This window comes from Sminthopsis crassicaudata, chromosome 2 (assembly GCF_048593235.1).
Source record: "Sminthopsis crassicaudata isolate SCR6 chromosome 2, ASM4859323v1, whole genome shotgun sequence".
Taxonomy (NCBI): domain Eukaryota; kingdom Metazoa; phylum Chordata; class Mammalia; order Dasyuromorphia; family Dasyuridae; genus Sminthopsis; species Sminthopsis crassicaudata.
The window spans coordinates 673918004-673941311 of record NC_133618.1 but is presented as its reverse complement, the minus strand read 5'-3'; the positions used below and the strand labels follow the sequence as shown (position 1 = coordinate 673941311).

The 23308-nt window shown below is 53.3% G+C and overlaps 1 protein-coding gene across 3 annotated transcripts in view; it reads right to left on the bottom strand.

Annotated features, from left to right (window-relative positions):
* Positions 1-23308, bottom strand: part of LHPP (phospholysine phosphohistidine inorganic pyrophosphate phosphatase) — a 145271-nt gene that overhangs the window by 97083 nt on the left and 24880 nt on the right. For all 3 annotated transcript variants that reach the window (XM_074297121.1, XM_074297122.1, XM_074297123.1), the window contains exons 4-6: positions 17721-17784; positions 17057-17149; positions 7676-7767 (exon numbers count right to left, since the gene is read on the bottom strand). In XM_074297121.1, coding sequence (XP_074153222.1) covers positions 7676-7767; positions 17057-17149; positions 17721-17784 — 249 coding nt within the window. The remainder of the gene's footprint in view (positions 1-7675; positions 7768-17056; positions 17150-17720; positions 17785-23308) is intronic.

The following is a 23308-nucleotide window of genomic DNA, read 5'->3' as shown; positions in this document are numbered from 1 at the left end:
ACAAGAGTCTTTCCTGCTCAACCAAATCCTTCAGCAGATGGATGACCTGGCTGCCATGCACTTCCTAATCTGTTATAAACAAAGCAGACACATGTTTTTGTACATCAGGGGAAGAGGAGGAGGAAGATGAGGAAGGATGGGGAGGGGGAGGAGGCCTGGCCCAAAGCACACAGGGTGTCTGCACCTAGTGTGTGATGGGCGATCTCCCCAACAGAGACCGCGTCTGACCTTTCCTTGGATTGTGCACACAGTAGGCCCTTAACGGCTGCTTGATAGACTGTGTGACTTCAGGCAAAGTGTCGCTTTCCCTATCCTTAAAATGGGAATAATCCCTTACGTGGTGCTCTTGAGTGAATAGATGGCACAGGGCTTGGAAATGACAAAGAATCTTGCACCCTTAATTGGCTTCTGACGGGGAGACTGGAGGAGGAAGGGAGTGTTGTTTTTTCCCAAGAACAGCCAGCCGCCCACTCATCTCCCAGACTTCTCCTTTCACCAAAAAATGTGGCCAAGAAAGGGAAGAGCCGGAGGGAGAGCCCGGCCCCCAGCTCTCCGTCCTGGGCCCTTGCCCAAGGGGGGACTTCACCGGGTTTGTGTCCTGGACCCCCGGGGCCGGAAGGGGACCCCTCCCCAGAATCATAAGCATAAAATAAAGTACAGAGGATGACCCCGGAGAACAGCTGCCTGGAATTACAATTAGCAAAATATTTAAAAAGCAAGTTCCTGGCCCCCAGTAAGGAGCCCCGGGACAAAAGGATTCCCATCTGGGCCCTCCATCTCCTCCAGTCCCATGATCTGCTACGTTGTGGAATTAAGTCTCAGTGTGTCCCGACTCCCGGAGAAGCTTCGAATTAGCCGTTTGAAATGCTCGGAAATCAATTTATTCTAGTTGTTTTTATGCCATAGAAACTTTCCCCCAAGATGCAACAGGCCGGACCTGGCCTGCCAATGATTGTGTTAATAGCAACACCCAAATGGTGGGTGAGCCCCCCAAGCCCGCCGTTCTCTCCGGCCACGGCTCCAGCCCCGAATGACTGGTCGGCTGGGGACGAGGGGCAGAAGGCGCAAGCGTCACCTGCACGGACAGGTAGCTCCCTGGCAGAGGCGGGAGGGATAAGATGGCCTCTCGGGGCCCTTCCACCAGTCGAGCAGCAATTCTGTCCAAACATGGAGTCGCTGGCCTGGAAGGCTGGCTGGGGAGAAGTCTCCCTCCAGTGGCAGCAACAAGAGGAGCAGCTGCCACAGTCAGCAAAGCTCAGGGGCCCAGAGATGGGGAGCTGGGGTCCAGCCCCCCTTTTGTGGAGCATCTGTCTGTGCTGGGGAGTTCCTGGGAGGGGGCTTCCGACCCCGGCTGCAACTTGCAGGAGTGGGAGGGGGCTGCTCCGAAAGGACACAAGGAGGAAAAGGAAGGAACTGAGAGATGGAGAAGGGAAGAAGAAAGGGAAAAGGGAAGAAAAAGGAGAAGGAGTCAAGGGAGTGGAAAGGAGAAGGGTAGCAGCAGGTACGGAAGCCCGTTTGGAGACAGGACCTTGGGGAGAAGGGCCCCCCGCGAGGTTCTGGGGCTGTTTCCATCTATAGGAAAGAATAGGTCAGTGAAGAAACACGCTCAAGCAACTCTCCCACCTTCTTTAGGCCTCAGTTTCCTCCCCTATAAAATGGGAGGAAGGGACTCAACGACCACTGAGGGAGTCCCTAGCTCTGTGACCCTAGGACTTCTGGGAAAATCCTAAGCCTGGAGAGAGGGTCAGTGTCCAAGGAGGAAAGGAGGCAGGGATGGCAAGAGCCGCCGGCTCAGACTGAAGGACTGCGCCTCTTCTTGGGACAAGGGGGCTAAAGAAGGCAACGGGAGGGCGCTGGTGGAGGCCGGGCGCCCCGAGGAGAGCCTGGCTCCAGGAGGCTCTCAGAGGCTACAAATGGAGAGGGGGTGGGGCCTTGCACTGGCAGAGGGCATTTTCCATCTGGGAATTCCCCAGGTCAATGAAAGCACATGCACAGTCTAACTGCACTGCGTATGGACCTACTGTCTACACAGATATACTGTCTCCCTGGGAGAATGTTCTGGCTTTGTGTAGATACTACTACAGCCTCACATACAGTCTGGCATACAATGGTGTCTAATAAATGCTTGATTAAATGGTCAATATAGACCTTTCTGATAGTGCCAGCCCCGTCCATTGATCAAAAGCATCAAATTGTTTTAATAAAAAACTGGCCAGCTCTGGACAAGGAACCTTTCAAGCCCAGGACACCTATTCTCGAGTTATGGCTTCATTTACACATGTCAACAAGCATTAATTAAACACCTGCTGGGTACCAGACTTTGTACTAATGGAGATTTAGAAATATGGGGAGGAAATATCCCTCCAGACACTGGGTGAGAACCAGTCCAATGTCCCGTTACATTGTTCTAACAATCTAATGGGGATGGAGGGGGGGGGATCTAAGCAAAGGCAGGGAGCAGATGAGGCTCAGGAGAGCCAGGCTGGGCCCAGCCTCCGTGGTCATCTCCGAGGTTCTGCAAGTGAACTTGGTACAAAGGGCCTCCTGCCGCCGCCACCTCTCCCCCCCAAACAGCCACGGTGATGTTCTCGAGCGCGCATCAGCCTCTGCAGACTCCCTGAGTTCTACTTCTTGCACCTCACAAAATGCTCCCCGGAGTGCGGGGAGTGGCGTGGCAGGAGCCCGAGCTCCCAGTCGGGGCATTCAGGAGCGGTCCAAGGAGTCTCCAGGGCCAGGAACGGGTGATGCGGAAGGCCCAGGGGGGGTGACAGAAGATCCGCCGAGGGAGATTAATGGGAATGCACAGGCAGCAGTCTCACGGGATGGGGTAGGGCTGCAATCCTGGTGGGCAGAAGTGACGCCCCTCCTGGGAAGACTCCAAAGCCATTGGGCATCCTGATAGCTCCCCCATCTCTCATCTGCCCTCTGCCCAAAGCAGGCAGTCACGCTTTGCCCATCTACAAGAAAGCGATGAGCAACAGGCGTGGTCCTGGGAGCCAGGATGGCGGCCATATGCGCTCTCTCCCCCGTCAGAAGGAAGGTCCTCTTCCATCACCAGGGCCCAGCTTCCTGATCACAGGACTTTCTGCGTAAATGGAGGGAGATGGACGACCGACCCCTGGGAGGACCTTCAGGAAGTATCAGGGCCAGGAAAGACCTCAAGTCACTGGAGTCTGTCTGTGAGTGTGCGTCCACGTGGCTACGTTCACCCACGTGTGGGCACGTGCACACACAAACACAGGCCCTAGCTACACGTCCACACGCGGCGTCCCCAAACCTCAACACAGTTTTATGCTCTACTCCCCTCGGAGCTCTTGTCTGCACATGGGTGTGTGGGGTGCAGGGGAAGGGGACGGCTCCCACGCGGCTCTCTAGAAGAGTTTCAGAGACCCTTTACATGCCTCCGCCACAGACACCATGGCATGCTGCGGTTTACATGCCAGCTGCCTGGTCTGCCCTCGGGCCCGGCTTTTCCTGGGGCTCGGACGCCCTCTTCTATGGTTCCCAAATGGCAAAGGGTCCACGTCAGAGAGAGAGAGAGCGCTGCTCACTTCTGGGCCCATCTCCAACTCCTGAATCTCTGAGAAATTCCTCATTCCCTCCCCCTCACCCACCAGGGTCACGGCCACTGAAGCCCTGCGGACTCTCAATGCTCCTGTTTCTTAGCTGCTGAGTTCCTTGGGTCAGGGGGAGACCGAGCACTGTGTTTTTATCCCCAGAGACGGCAGATATTAATCAATATCTGTTGGTGACTGACGTATTGAACTATTCAGTTCCTCAAATTAATTCAATCTGATAGAAATGTGTAGTGAGAGACTCACATGTCAGGCCCTCCCCGCATAAAGATAAAAAGATTTTGGTTCTGAGGGACAAAGGTTCGAATCCTCAATTAGTCACTTACTCCCTGGATGAACTGGGACAAATCCCTGCATTTCCCTGGACCTCAGTTTCCTCATTTATAAAAGGAGGAGGTTGGGCTCAATGGCCTCCAAGGTCCCTTCCAGCTCTGCTCAGCTCTCAGCTGGCACAGAGATGGCATCCTGGCTGGCATGGAGCTGGTGCCCTGGCTGGCACAGAGCTGGCACCCCAGCCAGTATCAGCAATTTAAGTCTCCTTCCTGGGCTGTGTGGATCATGAGGGGTGATTTAGAGAGGCCGTGGGAGTCTTAAAAGTTTTAGACGGGCTGGGGGAGGGGACGGCATTGGGGAGGGGGCACTGGGGCACTGGATCAGCTTCATTTCATTTATTTTATTTTGGGAAGTTGCAATAGAGCCTGAGCAACTTCCCTCCCATTCCAGGGCTTAGAGATGCCCGGGCAAGTCTGGACCGGAAAGTTTCCAAAGCTTTCAAGCCACTAAGTCAAGGGGAGCTCGACCCGGGATTCTCTGACTTGTCTCGACGGCCAAATGCGCTCAGGCAGGAGGGGCTGCCCTCACCTGGCAGGGCGGCTCCTGGAACCCAGGACCGATGGGGAGGAACAGCACGGAGGGGCTCAGCCCCCCCAAAGCCGTGCTTCCCTTGCAATGGGAGGCGAAGGCCAAGATGTGCACAGAGGGGCCTTTCTGCTTCCACAAATGCCCCACACCCGCTCAGCTACCGACATGCCTCCCCATGAACACACACAGATATACACAGCCCCCAGGCTCACCCCAATACATGAACGCACCCATATCTCCCATACACATACACACACACATGCACGCACACATACATACACACACATGCATACACACACATACACACATGCACACACACACACGCACACACACATACACACACACTCTCTCACACGCAGAGCCTGCCCTGCCTTCTTCTCTTGGCCCCCACCCCCCACCCCATTATACCGTCCATTGCCTGTCCTCCTACAAACAGGACACTGGGGAGGAGCTCATCTGGTCATTCGGAGCAACAGGATTCACACACTATCATGACTGCCTCGTTGCCTCGGTTTTTCTCCTCCACAAATGGGGAGAAGACTCTCTCCTTTAAAAAACGCAGTCGCAGTCTACTGTTCAGTCGTTTTCAGTCATGTCTGACTCTTAGGGACATTTCCGTCTCCAGCTCATTTTACAGATGAGGAAGCTGAGGCAAGCGGGGGAAGTGACTTGCTCAGGTCATGCAGCCAGGAAGAATTGGAGGCTGGATCTGAACTCAGGAAGAGGAGGCCCAGTCTGCCCAGGAAGTGCTGGAAAGCATGGAAGACTTGGGGAAGTCCTGCTTTTGCAGCTTCCCACGCCTTTCCACTCTGCTCGGCCCTGAACTCCGAAGCCAAACGCACCTGCGTGAGCCCGACGTGAATTTTCAAGACGCCTGGGAGCCATCACGATCTTGCTCGCTCAATCACTCACAGGCCTTGCCCATCCCTTCCCCCTTCGGAGAATCCCTCCGTCCTAGGCCGCTATTTCTCTTCTAGATGAAACTTTAAGTCTCACTTTGGGCCAATGAAAGTCACCTTCATAGGAACTTGGCCAAGGCTTGGCCACAACAACATGAGACTGCATGCGGCATATTGCTAAAGATTAAACAGCTTCATTTACCTTTCTTCCTTCATCCATCAAAAAAATCCTTTCGTCCTCTACCCCATCAGAGTGGGGCAGCATTTATCACCTCCTTAAAAATGACCACTCATCCTTACATGAACCGATGCTGAGTGAAATGAGCAGCACCAGGAGATCAGTATACACTTTAACAACAACACTGTACGAGGATGTATGCTGATGGAAGTGGAAATCTTCAACATAGAGAAGAGCTAATCCAATTCCAAGTGATCAATGACGGACAGAATCAGCTACACCCAGAGCAGGAACACTGGGAAATGAGTATAAACTGTGAGCATTTTTGTTTTTCTCCCCAGATTATTTTTACCTTCTGAATCCAATTCTTCTTGTGCAACAACAATAACAACAAAAATTCGGTTCTGCACATATATATTTATCTAGGATGTACTATAAGATATTTAATATGTATGGGACTGCCTGCCATCTAAGGGAGGGGGTGGAGGGAAGGAGGGGAAAATTCGGAACAGAAGAGAGTACAAGAGATAATGTTGTAAAAAATTACCCATGCATATGTACTGTCAAAAAAATTATAATTATAAAATTAATAAAAAAATAAAAATAAAAATACTTATTTAAAAAGTGACCAGTCATCACTGAAGGAGGAGGTGGGGCAGAGGAAGCCAGAGGGGGCATGGAATGGGGGCATATCAACACAAAAGCTGCGGAACACTATGGGATTAGGGTCTCCACATGAGCTCAGGTTGAGGCACATGGGAAGTTATGCAAAACATTTCCATAAAAGTCATGTTGTAAAAGAAAATCTGGATCTCCCCCTCCAAAAAGAGAAGAAAAAACCCTCAAGAAAAGTCACATTTGGAAAAGGGGGGCAGGGGTTGGTCATTTCAGAAGGAGATCCAGCAAAGTGGCTCTAGCACCATGGACAGCTGCCGGGCCTTCACACACACCCCCATCACTTCCTTCCCTCTGGACCTCCTTTGTCCTGGCCTCTGGGAATTAGGGAATCCTATCCTTGGCCACCAGCCCTGGGACCAAGGACCTGCAGACTGCACCAGAGGAGGAAGGCTCCCAAGAATGAAGGGGGAAACAGTCTTTAAGCAAACCTTCAGGAAGCCTGCCCTGGGCTCTCCCTGCAGGGGCAGGGCCTCCATCATCTCAGAACCCTTACGAGTGTTGGGTACAAGTATGTGTAGGAGTGTGGGCCTTTTTAGCCCCAGTGCTCCCCGTGGCTGAGGAAAGGTGGCTGTCCCAAATGAACTCCCCCAAAAGGGAGACTGTACATGTCTCAGGGGAATCTAGCTCCCTCTGTTCCCAGGTGCACACGGTCTTCAGAACTAAAAGGGTTCGATCCCCGGCTCTCCCTGTTAGGACTGAGTAAACTGAGGCCCTAAGAGGGTAACCCAAGATCACAGAGTTGGCAAGTGGAGAAGCAAAACGTCTGGCTGACCTCCTGCAGGCCCAGGCTGGTGCCCTTGTGTAAGCCCAGGGCCAGGAGGCGTGTCCGGCACATTCCCTCGTTACAGCATCCTGTGACCGACCCCACAGCGTCAGTACCTTTGAACTTCAGACCCACTCCCATCCCACCAACCCTATCTGAGTATAGGTGATAGAACAGATAATTTATAGGCACGATAACAATGGTACCGCAAGGGAACTTTGAAAGATCCTTAAAAAAAAACCTGCATGCAATAAAAAGCAAAGATTAAACCTTATACCTTTTGCATAATGATTTAGCTAGTCAAATTGGACAAAAAGAATTAAAGCCCGACTTCCCGAAATTAAGTGAGCTATTATAGAACAGTTGACGGAATGAACTCGTCTATGTGGCAAAAGCGCAAACCAACAAGGGGTCCCTTGTTCCACTCTGGGTCTCTCCGACCATCATCCTTCCATCTCCGAACATCAAACACGGCGGACCATCGCACCCAGAGCCCACAAGCTCCCTCCCTCCCAGCCTCCCTCAGGGTGACAAGAGACCCTCGTCTGTCCCCGTCCCTCCTGGCTCCACGCAGGCTGTGAAGCCCAACCTGCCAAGCCCCCCTCAGTCTGGGTGATTTAAGCGAGCTGCGGGCCCCCCAAAGACAATTCTGTGGAATGCCGCATAATCCGCAGCAGTGACCGAGACAGGAGAGAGGACAAATCCAATAAAAAAGACTGACCTGAACTTTCCCGTGCGCACCTGCAACGCCCGCATCCCGCAGCGCCGGGCCCCTCCGACGTCGCTCACAATATCATCTCCGATCATGAGGGTCTGTCATGGCAATGAAATACACACGTCAGGCACCTTGGATTCAGCCTCTCCTCCATCTTCTCTGACATAATAAACGGCTTGATTTGATGTTTAATGCTCCCATTGTACAAATTAAACAAGATAATATTGTCATTGTATTGATTAAAAGTCACCCTACCTGCAGCATATTTCATGTGGCCCTGCTGCAGGGCAGGCCGCAGAGCAGCCCCCAACCACGCCATCTGAAATCAATCAAGAGACGTCAAAATGACTGGGCACTGGGAAAATGAATGGGAGCCCAGGCCGGCCCTGCACCTCTCGTCCGGAATACGGGCAGGCTTTTCCTGGCGGCTATGGCCACACGACTGCCCACCTCCCTGAGGTTCAGAACTTTTACGCAGCTCAGAGGCAATTCCTGAATCTTTCTGAGCAACCTCCTCCTGCAGGAAGAGGCGGAACAATGCAAGCTCGTCCTAGCCAAACGGACGGGCTCGGAGAACAACTTAATCCAGCATTAAATTCCTGGAAGAATTCGATCCAACAAACACCTACTAAGCACCTTTAGCCTAGGCAGTGGGGACAAACAATAATAAAAAACTCCAGCCTGGGCTCTCAAGGAGCTGCTAGGAAAGACAAGGCCCACCTCTGGGATCACTGGCAGGCCGTGCCCCTGTCCAGATCTGTCTCCTCATTGGTAAAGTGAAAGGGCTGATCTAGACGGTCTTCAGGGTCCCTTGCACTTCTAAATTAAGGGATAAGGCAGACAGAACACTCAGAGAGGGAGAAAAGTCTTGAGCTGGGAAATCTGGGACAGCTGCAGGGAGAAGGGAGATCCTGAGACAGGGCTGGCAGAAGAGAACCTGGAGGTCACAGTGAGCTCCGGAAGCAGGGGAGAGGCGAGAGCTGCACTTTATCCAGGATGGACTAGAGAGAGGAGAGGCTTTGGGGCAAGGAGTCCAAGGGGAGGTATATGCTATGGGGCCAGGGAAGAGGCAAGGGAGGCAGGACTAAAGTGGAGGCAGGGAGAACAGAGAGAAAACCTTGCAAAAGTTCATCCAAGTCTCCCCATGTATCTCTTCATTCTTCCTACCCATTATTTCTTTTTCTTTGTTCACTTTATAGTTGTTTCAATCCTGTGTAACTCTTCCTGACTTTATTTGAGATTTCCTTGGCAGAGATTTGTTGTTTCTTTCTCCAATTCATTTTACAGATGAGGAAATTGAGGCACATGGGATGAAGTGACTTAGCCAGGATCATACCACTGAGAAGTGTCTGATGTGGATTTGAACTCAGGAAGATGAGTTTCCCTCATTGTGCCTGGACACACAATAAGGAGAACAAGAAAGAGGAGGTGACAGCTGAGTTGAACCACAAAGGGAGTCATGGGCTGTGTGACAAGCAGCTGGATGGTAGAGCCACCAGAAAGAGTCAAAAGAGAGCTCGAAACCTGCCTGTGAGACTTCCTGGGCCACACAGGCCTCCCCCAGTTCCCCAGGACCGCTGGGAGGATTACATCAGATAATATGTGAAAAGCACTCCACAAATTGTGGAAGGTTGGACAAATGTTACCTGGGAGAGGCGGGCACGGAAGGCAGCCTACCCAAAGGGACAGGCGGCTGGAGAGGACCACTCGTAATGTGTGAGGAGAAAGAAGGCTGCAAAAGGGGGCTGGAGCCAGGCAAGGAGGAGGGTCTGCATTCTATCCTGTGGGAAACAGGGAGCCACTGAAGGTTCTTGAGCAGGGAAATGATACACTCAGGCACCTGCTATGCACTCCATCAATAAGTAGCCTTGCATATGTTACATATAACTACCTAAAAGTCTGTGAAAGATAAAACAACAGGAACGATGATTTTGGATTGGATTCTAGAACCCTTTGACTATCCACCTCAAGAGAAGTCTAAACTGAGAGCCAAATGTTCCCCAAAGGCACTTGCCAATTTCATGGGGGATATCGAGAGCAAAGACCAAGTAGAAGAAAAATTTTTTTAATAATAGTTTTTTTTTTCAAAATATAGTTTTCAACATTTACTCTTGGAAAGCCTTGTGTTCCAATTTGTTTCCCTCCTTCCCATCTCTCTCCTCCCCTAGACAGCAAGTAATCCAATATAGGTTAAACATGTGCAATTAGAAGAGAGACTTCAAAAGCTGGCAAGGGGATACCACTTCGGGGAAGCCATTATGCCAGTGACTCACCCCTAGAACCTTGAAGAGCCTTTAATGAGAACCATGATCCCTGCTAAGAATTCAGCCTTATTCTCCACAAAGGAAGAACCAAGTAGAGGGAAGAATCTCTATTGCTGTCCTAAGCAAGAACAAGGATAAAGGAAGCACAGAAACGTGGGAATCTTTTCATGAGCTAACAAACAGCTAGAAACATCAAGACAAAATGGCGGCCAACGGAAATCATTTCAAATCACAGCAAAAAAAGATGGCAGCCAACTGAACTCATCTAGTGGCCAATCTGACCTGAGGAGGAGGGGGCTACCTCCCTCCTCTCAGCAAAACAGGGTCAGCCAAGATGCAGAAGAAGGCCCAAGTTATCGGACGCGATCGATGAGTCGGTTTGTTTTGCTTTACTGAACTGCTCTGTCACAAGAGAAGGGTCTTATGGGTGTTTGGTGAAAAATCAATAAAACATTTAAAAAGAATGCTGACTACTCAGACTATGATACGCAGGTGGATGGACAGCTCCACAGAGCCGGCCCATTAGTCCATATATCTTGAACCTTTCTGCATTATCCTCTATGCTCTCCTTTGTTCTAGTCTCTGATAAAGAGGAGGCCCTTCTCTTTGCCAAGGTCAACAACCTCTCTCCTTTACCCTGGATCTGATTCCTTCTCTACGCCACGGGCACGTGGCCCTAAATCACGTCCCCTTCTCTATTCTTCAGCCTCTCTTTATTCACTGCTCCCTTCCTCATTACCTCAACACACAGGCCTTCCTTTCCCCTCCTGACTCCTGACTTCTCCTGACTCCACCCTCCCCAAGCTAACATCATCTATCTTCCTTTCCTTCCCAAACTCCCCATCACCGGCTCCCATTTCTCCCCTCCATCATCCTCATTCTCCCCTCCCAAACTCCTAGAAAGACCATCCCATCACCAGCTCCCATTTCTCCCCTCCATCATCCTCATTCTCCCCTCCCAAACTCCTAGAAAGACCATCCCATTACCAGCTCCCATTTCTCCCCTCCATCATCCTCATTCTCCCCTCCCAAACTCCTAGAAAGACCATCCCATTACCAGCTCCCATTTCTCCCCTCCATCATCCTCATTCTCCCCTCCCAAACTCCTAGAAAGACCATCCCATCACCAGCTCTCATTTCTCCCCTCCATCATCCTCATTCTCCCCTCCCAAACTCCTAGAAAGACCATCCCATCACCAGCTCCCATTTCTCCCCTCCATCATCCTCACTCTCCCCTCCCAAACTCCTAGAAAGACCATCCATTCACCGGCTGCCATTTCTCCCCTCCATCATCCTCATTCTCCCCTCCCAAACTCCTAGAAAGACCATCCCATCACCGGCTCCCATTTCTCCCCTCCATCATCCTCATTCTCCCCTCCCAAACTCCTAGAAAGACCATCCCATCACCAGCTCTCATTTCTCCCGTCCATCATCCTCATTCTCCCCTCCCAAACTCCTAGAAAGACCATCCCATCACCAGCTCTCATTTCTCCCGTCCATCATCCTCATTCTCCCCTCCCAAACTCCTAGAAAGACCATCCCATCACCAGCTCCCATTTCTCCCCTCCATCATCCTCATTCTCCCCTCCCAAACTCCTAGAAAGACCATCCCATTCACCGGCTCCCATTTCTCCCCTCCATCATCCTCATTCTCCCCTCCCAAACTCCTAGAAAGACCATCCCATCACCAGCTCTCATTTCTCCCCTCCATCATCCTCATTCTCCCCTCCCAAACTCCTAGAAAGACCATCCCATCACCAGCTCCCATTTCTCCCCTCCATCATCCTCACTCTCCCCTCCCAAACTCCTAGAAAGACCATCCATTCACCGGCTGCCATTTCTCCCCTCCATCATCCTCATTCTCCCCTCCCAAACTCCTAGAAAGACCATCCCATCACCGGCTCCCATTTCTCCCCTCCATCATCCTCATTCTCCCCTCCCAAACTCCTAGAAAGACCATCCCATCACCGGCTCTCATTTCTCCCCTCCATCATCCTCATTCTCCCCTCCCAAACTCCTAGAAAGACCATCCCATCACCAGCTCCCATTTCTCCCCTCCATCATCCTCACTCTCCCCTCCCAAACTCCTAGAAAGACCATCCCATCACCAGCTCCCATTTCTCCCCTCCATCATCCTCACTCTCCCCTCCCAAACTCCTAGAAAGACCATCCCATCACCAGCTCTCATTTCTCCCCTCCATCATCCTCATTCTCCCCTCCCAAACTCCTAGAAAGACCATCCATTCACCGGCTGCCATTTCTCCCCTCCATCATCCTCATTCTCCCCTCCCAAACTCCTAGAAAGACCATCCCATCACCAGCTCCCATTTCTCCCCTCCATCATCCTCACTCTCCCCTCCCAAACTCCTAGAAAGACCATCCCATTCACCGGCTCCCATTTCTCCCCTCCATCATCCTCATTCTCCCCTCCCAAACTCCTAGAAAGACCATCCCATCACCAGCTCTCATTTCTCCCCTATTAAACGCATCAGTGAGAAAACGGAGAAGCAGATCTCCCCACTCTCCACAGAGATGTGAAAACCTATAGCAGAATGGGGGATACAGTCAGCCTGGGGGCAGCTTGTCTCCTTGGCTCTTCTTTGTTGTGAGGGAGACGTGGGGTCCCGGGCAAGGAGCCTGGATGTTTGGGAAAATGGGCCGGCTGGGAAGATTAAAGCTGCCGATCATCGAGGGGAGGACTGGGATTAATGGGACCCTGGCTCTCATGAAATGTTTCCCACGTACAGTACGAACTCGTTCACTGAGACACTGGCCACGTGGTTGGAGTTTCAGCCTCTGTTGACTTTTTGCACAATTTATGGGGAAGGAGGGAGTTCACTAAGCAAATTAGTTAAATAAGCTTTCCGGGCAAATGCTACGTGCAAGGCCCTTTTCCAGGCACTAGAAAGATCACAGACCTCCCTCAGAGGCCTCTCTCCTCTGGGACAAACAGGGTGACGTGAGCAGCTGGTGAGTGTCTGAGGCAGGATTTGAACTCGCGCTTTCCTGACCCCAGGCCCAGCGTTGCATCCACTGCCTGGCACAGAGCAGATGTTTCCTTCCTTCCCTTCTTCCATCCTTCCTTCCTTGTATGGAAAAGACTATCCACTAGATGGAATCTCTAGTTGTCCATTAAGTCAGATTGTCTCTGGTGAATGCTGGAGAGAACAGCCTTATGAGCTGAAGGTCCTGGAAGGTCTAGGCTGCGTGCCTAAGGAAGTGGTCTGGGAGTCCCGGACGAGGCTGTTGGACTCTAGGAAGGAGTGCCTGGCCCCTCCTCCTCTGTGACAAGGTGACAAGGCTTCAGGACAGACTCTGGCGACCCTTGGTGAGGGGTCACCATCTGAATAGGGGAACACGATGAGGCGATGGAGCTTACAGCCAAGGGGCTCCCTGGTGCCCAGAAAATGGCAGGCACGAAGCTTCAGGGGGATGTCTCCTGGGCACCCAGGCAGCCAGGCCTCCTCCCTCTGGGCCTCTGCAGCACCTTCTGGTCCAGATGTGGTTCTGGAACACTGTGGGCACTCACAGGTGCCCGTCGCACCCCATCCAAACTTTCTCATGCCGGGCAACTCACGTCCACATCTGCCCACAAACCCCCCTCGGGGAATCAGAGCGGGATCTCTGCCTGTTCCCTGGGGCCCCCACTAATAATGCATGAGAGGGACTGCTCAGCTCCCCCCCGTTGGCCATCCCCACTTCTCTGGGGGTACCTGAAGGACCTCAGACAGGAGGCAGGGTGCTTCTTCCCTCCCAAACTTCCTCTCCTCCTGCCCAGACACTGAACCCCCATTTCCACACTTGGAGGACCCAGAACCTCCCTGCCATCCTGGCCCTTGCCCCTGGTGGTGGGCTGCTCCATCAGAGACCTCTCACACAACCTGAGGCCTCCGGGCCTTGCCCTCGGCCCTGCTGCCGCCACCTTGGAACACAGCACACTGGAGGGGGATGCCCTCCCCGGGCAGACTGAGAGTCCCCGGAGACCCCGGGCTGTTTCTGTTTCTGACGTCCAGTCCTTAGCACACCGCCAGCCCCCCAAACACTTTCATTCCCCCACGACTCACAGATCGCACTCCTCTACGGGAGAGAGCTCGTTCCTGCTGGGGAGCCGACGTCTCTCGGACGCCTTCCGGAGCCCCGGCCACAGCGAGCGAGCTTTGGGGCTGGGGGCATTCCACGGCCCTCGCAGATGCCCAAAGTCGGGGTCTGGCCAATGGGATTCTGCCTGAGGAGCAGCTGGCGCTTGATGGTGGCAGGCTCCCGCTTGCCGAGCTCTGCCCGCCACCTTGCTTCTCCGTTCCACTCTGGGCCCGCCTCATGAGCAGACGGACGTCCATTCCGGGCCGAGGCTCCACTGGGAAGCAGGCTGGGCGCTGTCCCTCCGTGGAGCCGCAGCCAGTTCTGGGGAAGGGCGACTCTCAGTGTCCCCCAGGGCCGGGGAGAGGCCCGAAGCTAGCAGCCCACACGGGGCCGCTGGGGGCACCCTTTCTGATTCCAGTTCTACCCCAGAAATCCCCGGGGACAGGGGTTAAAAAAGGGAGTGTCTTTAAGAAAATCCTGCAATCCTGCCTTCTTGCCGATGACCCTTCTCCGGGAAATCAGAAGAGGCTTCATGGAAGATCCGGACAAAATTTCCCTGCCACAGGCCCTTCCCTCGGAGCCTCCCGGCCCCTCCATGTGGCCTCCGGTTCCTCCCGCGTGTAACATGTGTTTCCCGCTGTCTCCCACGTGAGCCCGGGCTCCCCGTGCTCTGGCCTGGGGTGTCCCTCCTCAGGGCCTAAAGCAGGGCCTGCCCCCGACGGACTCACTGCTGGCGGAGAGCACCCTTCCTGCCTGGCTGGCGGGGAGAGGCCGCAGGAGCTCGCTGCCCACACCAGGGCCACCCCCTCTCTTGAGCCCCCGAGCGATGGGGAAGAACACCATTCACCCCTTTCTCCCCAGGGATGGCGGGAGGGTCAGTGACCGAGACCCCGTGGCGGGGTTGTTGCCGAGGAGTCCCGGGGGCCGAGGCCGTCCTTCTAAAGGAGGCGTCTAAACAAAGGGGGCCGTTAGCCCGGGAGGCTGCTCCCCCACGTGCGTGTTTTACATCGGCTGGGCCGGTGCGGGGGGGGGGAGTGCGGCCGCACATGATCAATGATGCCTGTCGGCGCCAGCTTGTGGCGGACGCATACCAAGATGGAGCCCGGCCCCCCGGGAGCTCCCAGATTTACTATCGGTGAAGGACGATAATCACTGACGGAGGAGCAATTATTCCCAAATCATTTAGGATTTAAAAAATCATTGGCAAGAAGATAGAGGTCAAGAGGTGGGCTGTCAAGGGAAATAAAAAACCCTACCTGTCAAAGCCAGGTTTAACTTCCTCTCTGACTGCAATCTGGCGAGGAGAGAGGCGGGCGCATAAAACCCAGAGGTCACCGCCCGCCGAGAACGGGCCCGGTACCTGCAGAGAATGCCCGGGTGCCCGGGGAGAACAGGCCCCCGGTGCCCACGGACGCCCCCAAACGCGGGCGCCCCTTTGTTCACTCCCCAGGCCTGGATCTGGGCCGGCTGCTCCTCGCCCAGCACGGCCCCCCGGCCCGGAGCCGTTTCCATTTCTCTAACCAGCTTTTTAAATGGCGCTTGGCCTGAAAGTTTGGGTCGGGCCCAAACACTCGCTGCCCACCAGTGAAAGGCAGCGGGCAGAGTGGGCAAGCCTCCCGCCCGGAGCCGGACCCCCTGCCCGGAGCGAGCCCCCGGGAGCCGCCAGCTGCAGGGGAGTGACTGACGGGCATCTCAGGGCCGAGTGCCCTCTTCTGGGAGTGCCCCAGACCAGCATTAGGAACTTGGGAGAGAAGATTCTGTCCAAGATCAGTCGCAGCTTGCACCAGTGGAGGGATGGATTCCCAACGAGAAACCGTCCCCCCATCCTCTTGTAGTCAGTGGAAGGGACTCAGCGATGAACCGGAATCCCAAGGACAAGCCCCCGTGGGCCTGGGAGAAAAGTAACCCAGGACAGGGGCCTGGCCCGGGGCACGTGATCCCCAGGGAGGCGCTCCTTCCACCCAGCAGGTGAGGGGGGGCCCTGTCAGGGGCAGGATTACACCCCCCAACTCACAGAAAATAAAATCTCCCCAAATGCGGAAAATCCAGACCAAGCTGCGCCCCCCACCCGGGGGCACGAGAGCCAAAGCGTGGCCGGCCCAGAAGCACCGGAGCGTGTGCCCGGCCTGCCCCGACTTCCAGGGAAGCTTCTCTCCGAAATCCATCACTCAAGTCACTCTTCCCTGCTGTACACCCAGCTACCCGGGGAGCACTCCCGCCCCCTCCACGGGGGAGCACAGTGGGGGAGGAGCCTCTGGGAGCCCCAGCAGAGGTGAGAACCTGCGGCGGGAGGAGCCCCAGCTCCGGCCTGACTGGGGGGAGCACATCCCGGGGGCCGCACGAGCTCGAGGCCCCTTTGCCTGCGGGACTGGTCTGACTCCTCTGGGTGCTTGTAAAGGCTGCTCCTGTCTCTAAACCCGTGGTGAACTCTGCGGCTCCGACTGCCTGGGCCCCCGGGGGGGGGGGGGCGAGGGGAGGAGGGACAGAGAACGTAAGGGAGCGGGAGCACCCAGAGAGGGACAGAGACAGAGAGACAGGAGGGGAGGGAAGAAGAGAGGGGGAGATTCTAAGAACTAAGTGACGGCCAGGCCCTGTAGGACCACCAGGTGGCGCCACAGTGCTCGGAGTGCCAGGCCTGGAGCCAGAAAAAAGTGGATTCAGGACTAACCTCCTACAGGGACTGGGTGACCCTGGCCAAGTCACTTCACTGTCTGGCTCAGTTTCCTCATCTGTAAAATGGGCCGGACCTCTGTGGGTCACAAAGAGCTCCTGGCCAACTCCCACACTCACCTCCCTATTAGCTCCTCAGGGGGATGGGCACACGCAGGGCCGGCCCCGAGCGCCCAGATTCCTGCCATGCCCACATCTCCTCGTGCCCACCAGAAGGGCACGGCCCCCCAGGCCCTGCCCGGCTCAGGTAAGGCTGCCTGACCCTGCGGGTCCTCCGAGACCTGCCCAGCGAGGAAGCTGCGGAGAAAAGAGCCCAGGTGGCACTGGGCGGGACCAGCGGGGTGGGGAGGGGGCGGGACCCGGGGGCACTCACCTCGTGGGCCTCCGCGCCCATCTCCTTCAAGGCGGCCTGGAAGAACTCGGGGGCTGGCTTTCCCACCACCTCGGCTTGGATGTCGCAGGCGTACTGGGGAGGAAACAGAACGGGGGAGGCTGCGGAGGCCGAGGAGGCTCCAGGCCGGAGAGACGAGGCCCGGGGGGAGGCCCGGGACCTGCCTGAGGAACCAGAGGCCCGGGACCTTCCAGGGCTGCCGTGGATGAAGGGGAGAGGGCAGAGACAGGGCCAGAGAGAGACAGAGACACAGAGACAGAGACAGAGAGACAGAGAAAGAGAGACAGAGAGACAGAGATAAAAAAAGACACACACACCCCGGCTCCTCCTAAGTCAGATGGGGGGAGGGGGGGCAGCAGCTCTTTGGATTCAATGAGCTGGTAAAACAACTTTGGACACAAATGGCTTCGTTTTAGGGGCAGCCCGGCGACCAGCAGGGGTAGAGCCGGGAAGCCTCAGTTTCCCCCGTGACCAGCTCTCACTTCCCAGGGCTGCCACGAGGGTCCCACGAGAGAATAACTAAAGCACTTTACAAGCCGGCCCTGTCGCTGAGAGCATCATCATGGCCATTACTGCGATGGGGATGAGGGTGGGAGCGATCCCCGGGCCAAGGGGAGCCCAGGGCGGGGGGGGGGGGTTCTCCTACCTCCAGCGCCCTCATGTAGGGGCCCACATCGAGCATCAGGCCGTCAGTCTCTTTGTAGTAGCGCCTGGAAACAGAAGCGACAGCGCTGTTACAACCGGAGCCCCCTCGGCCTAAAGCTGGAGGGAGCTCAGAGGGAATCGAGACTACCGTCTCATCTGACAGATGAAGAAACTGAGAGCCAGGCCGGCCACAGAACTGACCCGAAGTCCTTCTGGCAGCAGAGGCGGGAGGCGGGGACGGGTCTACTTCTGGGACACACTGACAGCTCCCTTGAGCCTCTCCTGTCCGTGAGGACCGGACCAGACGACCTCAGAAGGGTGAGAGGGCAGACCACCACATTTCTCAGAGCCCCAACCCTCGGGCAAGGAGCCCTGGCCTGGGAGGAGGCCGGGAAACCTCCACCAAACTTATGGGTGTCCTGGTTCAAGCACCGTCCTCACTCCGGACCTCAGTCCTCCCTCCGTCCAATGAGGGCCGGGACTCACCGGCTCTGATATTGTATGATGTGCTAAGTGAGCTAGGCACTGGCAGCAGAGATGCCCCCTCCCCATTCCATAAGGGCCCCAGGTTTTGGTGGCTAAAGGGCCCCCACGAATGGGATGGAGAAAAGGGAAAGACAAAGGCTTGATCTCTGACAGAAGTGCACTGCTCAGTGAGATCCCTGGAAGAGCAGACGGAGACTCACAGCTCAGGGGGTTATGGGGAATCAGCGAGAGCAGCCCCCCACAGGGAGCCCCGTGTAGGCACCTCAATGATTAACCTGGAGATCAAAGCGGGCAGATGGTTTCCAGTCGCTGATACAGTGGCAGAGGACGATTAAGGCTTCTGGGAAAGGACAGTAGGTTCAAAGCTTCTGTGGCTCACCCCTAATTGCTAATAATTAACCCCTAATGGCTGCTCGAGAAAGAAAACTCCATTAGTTCCACAGCAACCTGCCACATTTCCTATTAGCCAGAGGTCAAACTGTGGCCCAAGTTTCTTGGGCACCAGTTGTTTTTATAGGGAGACAACTTATTCCTTTCCCCCTAACTCACTGGAGAGGGTGACAGGCTGGTCCTTGAGGGCCTTCCTTTAAGACATGTTCATTAATTCTGCCTTTGCCGGGATGACCTCCCCAGCACTGTGAGCCACCTGCTCAGGCGAGAGGGTCACTGTCCATCACCCAGCAAGCGGCAGAATCATGGCCCAATGCAAGAGCCATGGCAAGCTCAGGGTACAAAGGGATCCCCGAGCTCCATTCACTTCAGGGCAACCACGATTTCTCCATCTGGCCCTCCTCGCCATGGAGTCTCTTCCGCAAGACTTGTGGCCCCTCGAAGAGGCCGGCCTCGCCATCTGCAAGGGCCAAGTCCAGCAGATCGAGGGTGACTGATGCCCAGATGGGGCTGCGGCTAAGTGGGCACCCAGATGAGTTAGAATCTTGGCCCGTACATGGGGAATAGGGGCATGCAAGCCAGGCCCAGAGCCGGCCGGGAGGCCCCTGAGATGAAACTAAGCATTCTCAGAGATCCCGAGCTCCTCCAGCTGCCAAAATCATACTTTTCAAAATCAATAATCTCCCAGCAAAGTGGGGGGTGGGCTGCATATCATGAAATGACAGGTTCTCAGGAGAATGAAAACTGGGTAAAACCGTCTAAACAAGGAGGCTGGGAAAAGTAACTTCCCCATTGTGTTGCCACAGGGGCAAGAGTAGTTGGAATTTTGAGGCATAAACAAAAGAAGGGAGAGCTGACTTTCAATATTATTAAAGCTGCTGGAAGATCAGTCACATCAATAAACATCATCCTGTGGCCTTTGAATTTTAAAGGACAGTAATAAATATGTATGTGGAGACCAGGCTTTTTAATAGGGCGAGTGACAGACAAGTTGAACTGGGTGAGGATAGAACACCAGCCTCCCTGCTCTCTGTCGAGGCTGATCAGGTCTGCCTGATTATTTAAAGGGCTGGTCTAGACCCGCTCACCCAGGAATTATCTTTCTGCATAACTAAAGACAACACAACTGAAGGCAGCTTTCCCCTCACCAGCCATGTGGGAGAGTGGAGAGCGCGCTGAGTCCCAGGCCCGATCTACCATTCACCAGCTGTGGTTGTAACAAGAGGAAGGAAGCTAACTTCCCTGAGCCTCAGTATCTTCTTGTGAAAAGTAGAGACAATAATGCATGCGCCATCATAGGCTGGACATCAACTAGCCCCTTCCCAATGGGACACTCCCAGAGGACAAGGAATCAAAAGAGCTGCTACTGGGACGATGGAATGCACTAAAGACTCTATGTGCCAAGGAAGAGCAGCTGAAGGACCGAAGGATGCTTAGCCTACAGAACAAAGGGAGGAGGGGAGCTAGAACGATCCCATCTTGAAAGATCAGGAGCATGATGTGGAACAGGGCTCCCTCTGTCCACGGACTTTCCCTCTCCATCTCCTTGTTGGATCCTCCTCCGGATCATACCCTCTAACCGTACCCCACTGCTCTCTCCTGGGCCCTTTCTCCCTCTAGGCTGCTTCACCTGGTGATCTCATCGGCTCCCATGGATTTAGTGTATTTAGTTTCCATGCTGATGTATCCACCTCTCTCGCTCCAATCTCTCAGCTGCTTTTCAGACATCTCCAACTGGACGACCTACAGATCTTAATCAGTGTGGCCAAAACTAAACTCTTCTCTTTCCCCCTAAACCTGCCTCACCTCCTCCTCATATTACTGCAGAGAGTAACAAAATCCTTCCAGTCCCTCAGGCTCACATCCCAAGGGTCATCCTGGATGGCTCACTATCTCTCATTCCCTATATCAAATATGGTGTCAAGGTCTGTCAGTCCACCTTTGTAACATTTTGTCAATGTCACCTCTGCCATATCTCTTGTAGATTTCACCTCTGTAGCATCTCTGGTCAATTTCACCTTTTCAGTATCTCCCAGATTTCACCTCTGCAGCAACTCTTATCAATTTCACCTCTGTAGTATTCCTTGTAGACTTCACCCCCTCCTTTGCAGCACTTCTTGTCAATTTCATCTTTATGGTATCTCTCATAAATTTCACCTCTACTATATGTCTAGTCAATTTCACCTTTGCGTGTGTGTGTGTGTGTGTGTGTGTGTGTGTGTGTGTGTGTGTGTGTGTGTGTGTGTGTGTGTGTCTCTCCTAGATTTCACTTCTGCTGCATCTCTGGTCAATTTCACCTCTGCAATCTCTCTCCTAGATTTCACCTCTGCTACATCTCTGGTCAATTTCACCTTTGCAGCACCTCTTGTCAATTTTATCTTTATGGTATCTCATAAATTTCACCTCTACGGTATGTCTAGTCAATTTCACCTTTGTAGTCTCTCTTAGATTTCATCTTTGCTGCATCTCTGGTCAATTTCACCTTTGCAGTCTCTCCTAGATTTCATCTCTGCTGCATCTCTGGTCAATTTCACCTTTGCAGTCTCTCCTAGATTTCACCTCTGCTGCATCTCTGGTCAATTTCACCTTTGCAGTCTCTCCTAGATTTCACCTCTGCTGCATCTCTCCTGCAGGCCCCCTTCTCTCCTTTGACACTGTTCCCTCATCATGGCACATCTGGACTATTGCAACAGCTGCGGGTGAGTCTGCCTGCTTGAAGTCTCTCCCCACAATAGTCTGTGTTCCATTCAGCCACTAAAGTGATTTTCCTAAAACACAGATTTGATCATGTCAATAAACACCAGTGGCTCCATGGTACCTCCAGGATCAAATATGAAATTCTTTCCATGGTATTCAAAGCACTTCCTACATGACCCAACCTTTCCAGTCTTCTTACATCGAAGTAACCCAAGCAACACTCCTAGATCCAGCGACACCAGTCTCCTGCCTGTTTCATGAAGACCCCCTCCCATTAAAGTGTAAGCTCCTTGAGGGCAGTGACCGTCTTTTGCCTCCTTTTGTGTCTCCCGCACTTAACACAGTGTCTGGCACATAGTAGGGATTTAATAAGTGCCTACTGATTGTTGGTTGATTAGACATTTTCTGCTTGGCTTCAGAAAGTAGAAAATGCAGGGGCAGATTTCAGTTTGATTTGAGGAATTGGAACTATCCAAAGTCCTTTGGGAAGACAGCTTTCTGCTTCAAACAATCAATCAGGCATTTATTATGGATCTACTTTGGTGCTAGGCTAGAGATAAAAGAGGGAGACAGTATACTACAACTTCAATGTTATGTAAATAAATACAAATACATACAAAATTGTGCTTTAAAAAAAAAGGTCATGGATTAATCCTAGCATCTGAGGATAATCTTAGAAAGTTATTGCCTGAGAGGGGGTATTTAAAGGAAAGAAGAGATTCCATAAAAGAGAAGGAAGAAGGTTGAGTGAGGAAGAGAGGCCAGTTGGCTGGCTCAGAGTGCAGGAGGCCTGTTAGGTCCAATAAGCCTGGGAAGGTAGACTGGGGAGAAGGGCTTTCAGAATGAAAGAGAAATTTCTATTTTGTCCTAGAGGAAGCAGGGAATCCTGGCGTTGTCTGCACTTAGGAGCGTCCACGTGAGACTTCTCAGTGCACATTCCTCTGACAGCCAAGTGGAGGACGGGCAGAAGTGGAAGATGTTTGAAGCAGGGAGAGGCTAAACCAAGAGGGAGTAGGAGGAGTCAGAAGGAGGGATGTGGAGTTGAAGAAAGGGTATAATTTAGCCATGAACCTCATATGTGGATGAGGGAAAGTGACCAGGATAATGCCAAAGGCTGGAAGAACACTGTCTCCTTCAGGAGAAACAGGAAAGCTTGGAAGGGGTGAAAATCTGGGTGGGAAAATAAGGACAATTTGGAATGTGGGACCCTTGGGATGCTTCCAAGTGGCCCCCAGTGAAGTGTTCCACAGGCCTCTGTATAGATGGGCTGAGGCTGGGGGAGACAGCCTGACCACAGCCCTCTTAGAAGGTAAGCTCTGTACTCCTGAGCATGTTCGGCATGGCGAAGGAATAGAAAAGGCAGAAGGGGAGAGTGGGTCAGAATCAGGGCTCAGTAAGGCCAGAGGGGGACAGCAAGAGAGAACAGAGGACACTGAAGACCCAGACATGCTGGGAAAATGGGAGGCTATTTCTCATGACTTTCACCAGACTGTGAGCTCCCCGGAACAGAGTCAGTGTTCCAAATAGACTCTCAATCTATACGCAGCAGGTGTTTGTAAAATGTCTTTCTTGGGACTCCAGACTCATGCTATAGAACAATCTGCTACAAGAACCTGAGATAGTTTTTCAACCAAGAAATATTTATTAAGCACCTACTATGCCAGTCAATGAGCATTTATTAAGCACCTACTATGTACCAAACACTGATCATATAAAAATATCTACAACATAAATAATGAATAAAAAACATACACAAAACTAGTAGGGTATTCTGGGAAGGCAGCACTAGCAGCTGGGGGTCAGGAAAAGCTTTGGTGGGAGGAGCCCAAATTGAGTGTTAAAGAAGAAAGGGATTCTCCAAGATGAAGGCAGGCAGGGAATGCATTCCAGGCATGAGGACCAGCAGGGCAAAACCACGGCAATGGGGCGTGACATGATGTGAAGGAAGAGAAGCTGATCAGAGAGTGTATGAGGGAGTAAAGTCCCATAAGGATGGGAGAAAGGCAGGCTGGGTCA